Here is a 13,146-nt window from a genome sequence, read left to right on the forward strand (position 1 = left end):
GGTATTAGTAGCTAAAGAACAGAGTGTCAGTGTCCCTACCTGTGATGCCAGATCATGATATTTCTGCTTCTCCTTGGGCCCCAGGGCATACCACCACTCGCCGAGGATCTTGCTGACTGTGCGGTTGTCCTGGTTGGGATGGCGCTGATGAACCAGAGCTCGATGCCGCTTGCTGAAGATCATGAAAGCGTTCATGGGACGGCGGATGTGGTCCTTGTCCCGGGACTGGAGAGGAGGAAGGCAAAGACTGAGGAGGCCACATTTATCCTATTTCATGGGTTACATATGTTAGCTTGGGTATGTTGAAACAAACAAAAAAATTATGTAGCTCAAAAACATATACACTTGGCATGTAGTGGTGTGGTTGGTCAGGTATGTAGAGGGAAGACTTTGATCTGTGTGACAGCAACTGCACAGGTTACCACAATGCATCCGATACCTTTATGTGATCAAAAGGTAAACAGGTACCTTTTTGTTTGTTTTATCTTTCTACTTTTTGCATCAAAGATGTTTATCTTATTTTCTGATTGAGGTCTTGGGATCCCATCAATCTCATTAAAATCAAATTTAGTTCTCGCTGCTGCTAAACAAACTTCTGAGGACATCCCACTACAGATCACATCAGAATGACCTTTCGTGGACTTTGACTGACGAATGAAATGATGAACAAGAAGTCAACAACAATCAGAAAGGAGCTCGTTTTGTAGTGTTTCAAACTGGCGGCTTCCATTCCAGACTACACTTTGAAAAATATTTAGAACAAAAAAACATTCTGAATGTCTATTAGATGGTCGATTTTACATGGCAGTACTTCCTGCAGGCAATGAAAGTCTCTTCCATTTACATGTTTAGCCCATTGAAGCGAGAGACAGATAATAGTTTATGATCTGCCTGTAACTGTCATTCAGAATACCCACTGTTAACCTTTTCGAGGTAACTCATTGCATGAAAACCTCATTCTGATTGTCACTTTCTTGATCTGGTAAGCGATGCTCTGATTGGTCGGATGAAAGGTTGTTCTTACTAGACCCGTAATAAGATGTCCTCAGATCGTTTAGCGGTAGCGAGAACTAAGATCTGATTTTAAGGAGACCTGAGATCTCATCAGCATGATCAGTTACCCAAAAGACAAAGGAGTAACCTTGTTGAGTAAGTCTGGTATAACAGCACCTTGAACAGTGTTTAAAAATTAACATGGGCATCAGCTTAATGTGAAGAAAATACCCAAGTCTTAGATCCGTTGTCAAACTACAAAATGTGTGGTTGAGTGGACTAATATTTTACATTACCACTTGTTGAGGTATACTTTCTCAAACATGCCTACCACCAACCTTATTGTATTGTAGACAGACAAAACTCTATAAGTACATTCACAAAACTAGAATTAGCATTCTTTCCCTCTTTTGTCATTCCGACAGAATTTGATGCCTGATAGTCCTACCAACAACACATCTGGCCTTTGTTTGACATTCAAGGATTCAAAGTATATTATGTGATGTACACAGTCAAGACTAAAATTCAAATTTATAAAGATGGATCTTAACTTAGTTCCAAGATTATGACCTTGCTACATGTGACAGTAAGCTGGTGATGATGCTATCCTACCTTGCTACATGTGACAGTAAGCTGGTGACGATGCTATCCTACCTTGCTACATGTGACAGTAAGCTGGTGATGATGCTCTCCTACCTTGCTACATGTGACAGTAAGCTGGTGATGATGCTCTCCTACCTTGCTACATGTGACAGTAAGCTGGTCATGATGCTAGCCTACCTTGCTACATGTGACAGTAAGCTGGTGATGATGCTATCCTACCTTGCTACATGTGCCAGTAAGCTGGTGATGATGCTATCCTACCTTGCTACATGTGACAGTAAGCTGGTGATGATGCTATCCTACCTTGCTACATGTGACAGTAAGCTGGTCATGATGCTAGCCTACCTTGCTACATGTGACAGTAAGCTGGTCATGATGCTAGCCTACCTTGCTACATGTGACAGTAAGCTGGTGACAATGCTCCCCTACCTTGCTACATGTGCCAGTAAGCTGGTGACGATGCTCTCCTACCTTGCGTGGGCTGCGCGGCTCCTCCTTGTCCTTCAGAGCACTCAGGGACTGAGTACGTCTCTTGGTGGGGGACCTGGCATTCAACTTTTTGGGTGAATCAATTGGTGCAGGTTCAAAAACATCGTCATCATCCTCATCTATGTCATCATCCACTTTGAAAGCTGGAAGTAAAGTATGGGCTGTTTACACTTTCAGCCATACACCCAGCACAACAAACACCAAGCCATACACCCAGCACAACAAACGCCAAGCCATACACCCAGCATGACAAGCACCAAGCCATACACCCAGCACAACAAGCTCCAAGCCATACACCCAGCATGACAAGCACCAAGCCATACACCCAGCATGACAAGCACCAAGCCATACACCCAGCACAACAAACACCAAGCCATACACCCAGCACGACAAGCACCAAGCCATACACCCAGCACAACAAGCACCAAGCCATACACCCAGCACAACAAGCACCAAGCCATACACCCAGCACAACAAGCACCAAGCCATACACCCAGCACAACAAGCACCAAGCCATACACCCAGCACAACAAGCACCAAGCCATACACCCAGCACAACAAGCACCAAGCCATACACCCAGCACAACAAGCACCAAGCCATACACCCAGCACAACAAACACCAAGCCATACACCCAGCACGACAAGCACCAAGCCATACACCCAGCACAACAAGCACCAAGCCATACACCCAGCACAACAAGCACCAAGCCATACACCCAGCACAACAAGCACCAAGCCATACACCCAGCACAACAAACACCAAGCCATACACCCAGCACAACAAGCACCAAGCCATACACCCAGCACAACAAGCACCAAGCCATACACCCAGCACAACAAACACCAAGCCATACACCCAGCACAACAAACACCAAGCCATACACCCAGCACGACAAGCACCAAGCCATACACCCAGCACAACAAGCACCAAGCCATACACCCAGCACAACAAGCACCAAGCCATACACCCAGCACAACAAGCACCAAGCCATACACCCAGCACAACAAACGCCAAGCCATACACCCAGCACAACAAGCACCAAGCCATACACCCAGCACAACAAGCACCAAGCCATACACCCAGCACAACAAGCACCAAGCCATACACCCAGCACAACAAACACCAAGCCATACACCCAGCACAACAAGCACCAAGCCATACACCCAGCACAACAAGCACCAAGCCATACACCCAGCACAACAAGCTCCAAGCCATACACCCAGCACAACAAGCACCAAGCACCAAGCCATACACCCAGCACGACAAGCACACACTTGTATTTCTGCTGGATCTTTGACAGGAATACAACAGACACACACACACACACTTGTATTTCTGCTAGATCTTTGCCAGGAATACAACAGACACACACACACACACTTGTATTTCTGCTAGATCTTTGAGTAAAGCTTGAACCTGTTCTGGATGATTTGAGTGGGATTGAACCTGCATTGTTTGATTTGAGTGGGTTTGAACCTGCATTGTTTGATTTGAGTGGGCTTGAACTTGCATTGTTTGATTTGAGTGAGTTTGAACTTGCATTGTTTGATTTGAGTGGGTTGAACCTGCATTGTTCGATTTGAGTGGACTTGAACCTGCATTGTTTCATATTAGTGGGGAGTAAGTCCTCATGCTGCCTGGAGTACCCCGTTGTATTTGAGATGTACACAGGCCATGTCAAGTACTGTCAAAGCACACCTTGTTACATTACAATGAAAGAACAGCATAATTTGACTGGAAGGCTATTTTAGTGCATCGTCATCTGAACAGGACTCCAAGCATGTGGGTCCAGGGTCCTTATCATAAAGGAAATGAGACAAGAGACACTGGCTTATCAGGGAGCACCTTGGCCATGGCAGCATATGATGAAGTTTGGGAAAGTAATATGCATTACGTGTGTGATGTTGTGTAACATTTGTAGCTATAACAATATTCAAGATCATCTTTGATGAGGTACAAAAAACTGGAGATACAAACATCCCTGTTTAGGGCCCTAATTATTCACAACTCCTGGTCAGCATGTTCACCAACTGACATAACACTTGCATTTCCCCCAGATAGGTGGCACTTCACAGGATGTCTGACCTCGCTCTCAGGCTGACCCAGTATCACGGACCCAGTATCACAGACCCGTATCACGGACCCAGTATCACGGACCCAGTATCACGGACCCAGTATCATTGACTGACCAGTATCACTGACCCAGTATCACGGACCCAGTATCACAGACCCAGTATCACTGACCAGTATCACTGACCAGTATCACTGTCCAGTATCATTGACCCAGTATCACTGTCCAGTATCACTGACCCAGTATCACTGACCCAGTATCACTGACCAGTATCACTGACTGACCAGTATCACTGACCAGTATCACTGACTGACCAGTATCACTGACCAGTATCACTGACCAGTATCACTGACCAGTATCACTGACGGACCAGTATCACTGATCCAGTGTCACTGACCCAGTATCACTGACTGACCAGTATCACGGACCCAGTATCACGGACCCAGTATCACGAACCCAGTATCACTGACCAGTATCATTGACCCAGTATCACTGACCCAGTATCACTGACCAGTATCACTGACTGACCAGTATCACTGATCCAGTATCATGGACCAGTATCACTGACCAGTATCACTGTCCAGTATCACTGACCAGTATCACTGTCCAGTATCACTGACCAGTATCACTGTCCAGTATCACTAACTGTCCAGTATCACTGACCAGTATCACTGTCCAGTATCACTGACTGACCAGTATCACTGACCAGTATCACTGACCCAGTATCACGGACCCAGTATCACGGACCTAGTATCATAGACCAGTATCACTGACCAGTATCACGGACCACTTATCACTGACCAGTATCACTGACCCGTATCACTGACCAGTATCATGGACCAAGTATCACTGACCAGTATCACGGATCCAGTACCAATGACCCAGTATCATTGACCAGTATCACTGACCCAGTATCACTGACTGACCAGTATCACTGACCAGTATCAAGGACCCAGTATCATGAACCCAGTATCACTGACCCAGTATCACTGACCAGTATCACTGTCCAGTATCACTGACCCAGTATCACTGACCCAGTATCACTGATCCAGTATCGATGACCAGTATCATAGACCAGTATCACTGACCAGTATCACTGACTGACCAGTATCACTGACCCAGTATCATTGACTGACCAGTATCAGTGATCCAGTATCAGTGATCCAGTATCACTGTCCAGTATCACTAACCCAGTATCACTGATCCAGTATCACTGACCCAAGATCACTGACCCAGTATCACTGACCCAGTATCACTGACCAGTATCACTGACCAGTATCACTGACTGACCAGTATCACTGACCCAGTATCACTGACCCAGTATCACTGACCAGTATCACTGACTGACCAGTATCACTGATCCAGTGTCACTGACCCAGTATCACTGACTGACCAGTATCACTGATCCAGTGTCACTGACCCAGTATCACTGACTGACCAGTATCACTGATCCAGTATCACTGACCAGTATCACTGACCAGTATCACTGACTGACCAGTATCACTGACTGACCAGTATCACTGATCCAGTATCACTGACCCAGTATCACTGACTGACCAGTATCATTGACCCAGTATCACTGACCAGTATCACTGATCCAGTATCACTGACTGACCAGTATCATTGACCAGTATCACTGACCCAGTATCACTGCCCCAGTATAACTGCCCCAGTATCATTGACCTAGTATCGCTGTCCAATATCACTGACCCAGCATCATTGACCAGTATCACTGACCCAGTATCATTGACCAGTATCACTGCCTCAGTATCACTGACCCAGTATCACTGTCCAGTATAACTGACCCAGTATCATTGACCAGTATCATTGACCCAGTATCACTGCCACAGTATTTTATGTCCAGTATCACAACCAGTATCACTGACGCAGTATCACTGACTGACCAGTATCACTGACCCAGTATCACTGCCCAGTTTCACTGACCCAGTATCACTGATCCAGTATCACTGACCCAGGATCAATGACCCAGTATCACTGTCCAGTATCACTGACCCAGTATCACTGATCCAGTATCACTGATCCAGTATCACTGCCCCAGTATCACTGATCCAGTATCACTGATCCAGTATCACTGACCCAGTATCACTGACCCAGTATCACTGACCAGTATCACTGACCCAGTATCACTGAACCAGTATCACTGACCCAGTATCACTGACCCAGTATCACGGACCCAGTATCAATGACCCATTATCACTGACTGACCAGTATCACTGACCAGTATCACTGTCCAGTATCACTGACTGACCAGTATCACTGACCCAGTATTACTGACCCAGTATCACTGACTGACCAGTATATTGACCAGTATCACTGCCCCAGTGTCATTGACCCAGTATCACTGACCCAGTATCACTGACCCAGTATCACTGACTGACCAGTATTACTGTCCAGTATCACTGACTGACCAGTATTACTGTCCAGTATCACTGCCATAGTATCACTGACTGACCAGTAACACTGCCCCAGTATCACTGACCAGTATAACTGACCCAGTATCACTGACCAGTTTCACTGACCCAGTATCACTGACCAGTATAACTGACCCAGTATCACGTTCCACAGAACAATCACTTCAACAACTCTTATGGATTATCAGGCAACCATCTTGTCAGATAGCTGTGACTATATTCATTCATACTTGCAAATCTCAATACCTTGAGCAGCTCTGTGAGCAGTCATTAAACTGATTATTTGTTATCAAGTGCATATACATATTACTCACATGTTTCCACCACTCCTGGTGTCGTTGGAGGAGGTTCCTGTTTGCTAACAACAGGGGGTGGGGTGGCTGGCTGTGGGGGCGGGTGACTTGCTCCATTTGGGGGGGTTGCTGGAACAGCTGGTCCCGTATTGGTCAGAAAAGGAACCAGTGAATGCCAAGGATACACACGGATCTCATTCCGAGAAGCTAAAACAGAGAAAAGGAAGTTGTTAATTGTCATTAAGTACAGCAAGAACCATAGGCTGACATTTAGTCCTGGAAATAAAGTTATATTATTCATAAATATGTACCTACAAAATATAAATATTTACATCCAAATGGAGCCTAGAACAATCCTTAAATTCAGCCTCGAGCTGAGGCAATTTAGACTTGGCACATCATTCTAGACTTGAGTTGGACTCCTTTAATTTATTCTCTGGGGATGAGAGGCAGAAAACTGGAATATTGCTTGGATTTTAGAGGGTTTTTTGCTATTGTGCAATATTACATAATGCGACAGTGCAGTATACCAATGGCCGGCATGTTACAGGGTATTTGATCAGTTCCTCTCGAGGACACTGACAGATGGTCATCCAAAATGTCCCATTTTCAATTTGGTAATGACATAGAAGAATGTTCTAAAAAAAGATGGTAAAATTATGAAAACATCCTTTATGACATTTGTTACAACACTCCTGTTGAATCCTGTACAGTTATTGTTTCACTAATGGCAGTAAAATGTTCAGCTATCAGAAACATGACTCAGTCATTATCTTCATAACAAGCTAGGCCACAACAAAGACCTCTTCAACTTTCATCGTGCCAATATTTGGAGGCAATAATCACTTTTTTTCTAAACTTGATAATTCTTACTCTTGACTCACAAATACTGGACCATTCCAGTACCACTTAAGAATGTAATTAATATCATTTAAAGATATTATCAAATTTATTATGAATTTGGGCAGTCTATAGCCTATGCCGACACCCGACATTGTATGTTGTCCTTAATGAATATTCTAATTGATATTCATGTCTGGCATTCAACCAAAACACAGTGCCACTGAGAATATTTGATTTAGTCTGAGTTCATCCCATGCATTGTAGTTCTCCCCAACTGAAAGTGTGTCACTGAGAACAGTCTTGTACAATGTGTCCCAGCCCGGGAGTCATGTTTTCAACCTGGACAGGCAGTGAACAGCTCTGCTCCATATACCAACCAACACAAAAGTCACTTCACATGCTTCAAGCCTCAACAGCCATCACTGTCTTCAAACTTCCCAGTGAAATACAATCTCAAAGTGATACAATTAGTAATTGTGACCGGATCAGAGGGAATGACGCAGTTAATGTGCCTATTCTGAGCATTGCAGTGCAGTTGAGAGTATCACCCCTGCCAGTATGGCCTCAAGTGTTTCCGCTAAAAGCATGACAAGCACCTTAGCAGCCATACGGAACAACCCCGTCTCTAACAATGTACTAATTGTTACACAACCTACAACCAGTCTCACTCATCACAAGGCTTGCCCTTTGTCCACAGTCAACATATTCCAATCAAATTTCAGTCTTATAGCAATTTTATGAACATGACCAAATCATTATTCTACATTGAATTTGGACATTACTATTCTGATTGGTCAGTCAGAGGTAATCAAATCACTAAAAACTGAAACAGACAGTTTGATGGCTGCATCACAGCAGAAGCTAACATTCATAATAATCATACTTTTTTTTTAATCATTAGTAGACATTTTAAAATAATTGATTGTACAATCATAGATCACAAAATACACAGTTGCAGTTCAACACTCCAAGGATGTGTGGCATACATTTTGTGCAGAAAACATGGTATTTAGCTCTTTTTTTCTATATCTCATCATGTATGACTGTGAGATCATACTTTTGGGTTCACAATGAGCGATATGATGTCATTATAGTGATGTGCGGTGTAGTAGTCAGGCTTGTTTAGTTTTCTTTAGCAGGCCGACCAAAGAAACCCAGCATAGCTTGCTTGCTCTCTAGTGGTTCTCTTTGGTAGGCCTATTTAGGAGTACCCTTTCTGTCAGCTTGGGTTGTTGGTGTACAGCATACTTTCATTTACTGTCCTATGTTTCAGTGAAATATTACGGTGTTAACAGCATATACAGCGCCTTATTTGGTATACGGCTGTTGGTGGCAATTCCACAATTCAGATTGACAATCCACACAAAACTCTTGACTCAACCCATGGCGCATAACTCAATATATTGGCTGACACTAAAGAGTAGAATGGTCATTAAAATATATTTCAACTAGATTCTATGAAACATCAAATGATTTTAGATACCCGTAATCACCATGGTAATACAGCCAACGGCTAAATTGAGTACAATTTCCTAATAATCTTAGTCAATAATAGTCTATATTTTAAGACTAAGATCTACTGAAAATGAAAGCAAGAAAAGTATCAAAATACAGGTTGTTGATAAAAGACCAATGTCCACTCAAGGAACAAGAAATATATTACCAAATTATAATTTATGTTTTTACCACTTACACAGGAATAATATCATCCTACTACTACCTTTCATCAGCTCTATATGTGTTGTGACCTCGTTGGCAGGTCAGATGTAAAAATAGCACCAGCATTGTGTGGTCATGGTTGTGTACAGACACCGCTGGCCAGCGCTGGCAGTCATGTAGTAGTGTATTTATAACTGTACATTGACACATACAATACTGGGTGTAGGTCTGCCAGTCCCGCCTGGATTAGACAAGGCATGATGAAAACAGGTTCATCATGAGTTCAATTTGTCAAAACATAACCTGAAAACTAAAATTACATTAACATTATCGAAATAGTTATGTCCAGTTCTTCAACCTGAAGTCACGGATTCGTGAAAAGAAGTTTCGGTGACCCAACGACCTGATTTGATTAATATTTAAAAACAGGCAGATAGTAGTCATTCCAGCCTTGGGGGATAGATATACCATAATTAGGGAAAGACTGACTGCATCAGGGCAAGACTGTGACTGCATTTGGGCAAGACTGTGACTGCATCAGGGCAAGACTGTGACTGCATTAGGGCAAGACTGTGACAGCATCAGGGCAAGACTGTGACTGCAGCAGGGCAAGACTGTGACTGCATTAGGGCAAGACTGTGACAGCATCAGGGCAAGGCTGTGACTGCATCAGGGCAAGGCTGTGACTGCATCAGGGCAAGGCTGTGACTGCATCAGGGGAAGGCTGTGACTGCATTAGAGCAAGACTGTGACAGCATCAGGGCAAGACTGACTGCATCAGGGCAAGGCTGTGACTGCATTAGGGCAAGACTGTGACTGCATCAGGGCAAGACTGTGACTGCATTAGGGCAAGACTGACTGCATCAGGGCAAGGCTGTGACTGCATCAGGGCAAGACTGTGACAGCATCAGGGCAAGACTGTGACAGCATCTCTCTCTCTCCCCAAGTACAGCCTCATCCCACAAGCCCATCCTTGTGTCGGAGCCTGAGGGTGTCAGCCAGGCAGCTTCTATTCATGTTATCCCACTGATGAAACGCCTGCATCGGAAAGAAGTGATGCTGGAAAGTCGCCGAGAGTGGAACTAGAATGGCTGGCAACAGCACTTGATGTCAGAAGGAGTGCAGGAGGGAGAGCAGTTAGTGAATGGGGGATCCACTAAGTGGACATATAAGCTTGAAATACACCCATACTGGGTACAGCTGAAGTACTTACACAAAATGTGGTCCTTGTATTCATAAGGACTCTACATAGAAGGCATGGTGCCATGGTGTGCCGGTGAATCACATATGCCATTTTGTCAGTGTTAATGACTATCAGTTAGAGAGCAGTTTCATAGAGATATTGAGATCTGTCATCAGTCAGGTTTGAATTCATCATATATGACAACCTACACACATACCACACATACCATACACACACACAGTATTCACAATGTCCTCAGTCTGACTGTAGGAAACATTGGGACAGCTGTTTGATTTTATTTCATTACTGCATTTGGTGTTTTGCAAATACTAAACACTATAAACAGTTTTATTGTGTTACTAGATCCAGGTATTTATATACGACTTTTACGAAATTTTCACATGTTTGCGATAAATAGTAAAGTATTAACTTACGCTAAGCAGTTTTTTGGACAATCAAATAAATATTTTATTCATCTCACCCTAATGACAGTTTCTCTCAGTTGTATTGTACTTAACAGTATATCCCATCAGGACCCTCACTACACATTGGGCACACATGGGGCACACATGGGGCACACATTGGGGCACACACGGGGCACACACAGGACACACACGGGACACACACGGGACACACACGGGACACACATGGGACACACATGGGGCACACACAGCACACACAGGACACACATGGGACACACATGGGGCACACATTGGGGCACACACGGGGCACACACAAGACACACATGGGACACACATGGGACACACACGGGACACACATGGGGCACACACGGGACACACATGGGACACACATGGGACACACACAGGACACATCTGGGACACACACGGGGCACACACGGGACACACACGGGACACACACGGGACACACACGGGGCACACACGGGGCACACACGGGACACACACGGGACACACACGGGACACACACGGGACACACATGGGACACACACGGGACACACACAGGACACACACGGGGCACACACGGGACACACATGGGACACACACGGGACACACACGGGACACACACGGGACACACACGGGGCACACACGGGGCACACACGGGACACACATAGGGCACATGGGACACACACAAGGCACAGCACACACAGTGAGTGCTCTCCTTCATAGTTCCACTGCTTTCCACAAAACATATCTACATCTATATCTTGTCTACATTTAGCCCTGATATCTAGTCTTATCAAATGTGTCAATTACAATGTGGAAAACAGATTCTGTCATATATCACCCCCTGGCTGCAGCCACACATGATGGTTATATAAACTCAAGAGGTCATCTGTTCTTCATATCCCCAATTCCATATTTAACAAGCCTTTTCTTTCCTCATTCTTAAATATATTTTAGGAAAATAGACGTCATCTGACATCCCCAAATACATCTGATTTATGAGAGTTTGACAAGACCTGCTCCTGGGCCTGTGATGAGGCCGAGGCTAATGAAGGCTTGGCACCTACCCTATTAGTAGCACTGACCTGGGGCCAAGCGTGGCCAGAACCCTGGCATTTACAGATGCTAGAAAAAGGGGCAGTGGGGTGCTGAAGGAGCTATATTTATCTTCAGGTCAAAGCTAATTTGAAAATGGTATTAGCAATTTGTCACACAGTTTTATACGTTTTTCCTTTCAGGTTTTGACAAATAATAGCATGTGACAAATATTGAGGATCTCCATTTAACCGTGTTGAAGATCAACACGAGACCACTTGCATGTATGTGGCTAGGCAAAGTTTCAAAGGGCTTATAAGGGGAATTTGTAGGCAAATACAGAATATATTTATTTTATTGGCAGCATTGCAATGAATTTCAGTGCTAAGTTATCTTATCATTCCAAAATCATTTTGCGAACAATTGCAAACTTTGAGCATGTTTACCAGCTCTGACTAACAGTAACAGTGACAAGGGCTAGTCAGTGTTTGTGACGTTACAAGTGGGTGTGGCGAATAATATCACTAAAGTGTTTCTGTTAATCACAGTGGAGCTCTGCATTATATCGTTATGTGCATGGTGATATTCAACGGTCTACTCAATATATGACAGGTTTTTGATACACTAATTAACACACAGAAAGTAATCACCCTCCCCTAATGATTGTCATATTTTCAGATGACAGTCCCCATGACCATTTACATTTTTTTCACAACCTGCCCTGAAAAGAAAAAATGCAAAAGCACTTTATATTTTATTATAAAATGTCCATTTTTTCATGACCCTCCCCAGATATGTGTTATTTTTTATGACCCTCCCCCGGAGACTGTCATATGTTTTTGGTGACCCTTCCCTGATTTCCTCTGCCCCATGCACCCACTTAATAAATAACCAGTCCCTATTACAGCATAAAGAGACAATTTCCTAATGACATAGACCACTAATGGTAGAGCGTCCCCCGGAGAACGGAAGGTCCGGGGGCTCAATCCCCAGCCGTGTCATACCAAAAGATATTAAAAGATGGTACTTGTTGTTACCCTGTCTGGCGCTCGGCATTAAGGGGCTAAAACAAGGACTGGTCGGCTCGGAGTACTGTGTACTGTGTCTGAGTGGGGTATTCA

At 44.2% G+C, this 13,146-nt stretch overlaps 1 protein-coding gene across 2 annotated transcripts in view; it reads right to left on the bottom strand.

The window, feature by feature from the left end:
* LOC139458330 (protein capicua homolog) overlaps positions 1-13,146 on the bottom strand; it is a 50,341-nt gene that overhangs the window by 18,667 nt on the left and 18,528 nt on the right. For both annotated transcript variants that reach the window (XM_071239719.1, XM_071239718.1), the window contains exons 3-5: positions 6,905-7,090; positions 2,068-2,228; positions 40-225 (exon numbers count right to left, since the gene is read on the bottom strand). In XM_071239719.1, coding sequence (XP_071095820.1) covers positions 40-225; positions 2,068-2,228; positions 6,905-7,090 — 533 coding nt within the window. The remainder of the gene's footprint in view (positions 1-39; positions 226-2,067; positions 2,229-6,904; positions 7,091-13,146) is intronic.

The sequence above is a fragment of the Haliotis cracherodii genome, unplaced genomic scaffold (genome assembly GCF_022045235.1).
Source record: "Haliotis cracherodii isolate W230 unplaced genomic scaffold, xgHalCrac1.p SCAF_12, whole genome shotgun sequence".
In the NCBI taxonomy this organism is placed as follows: Eukaryota; Metazoa; Mollusca; class Gastropoda; order Lepetellida; family Haliotidae; genus Haliotis; species Haliotis cracherodii.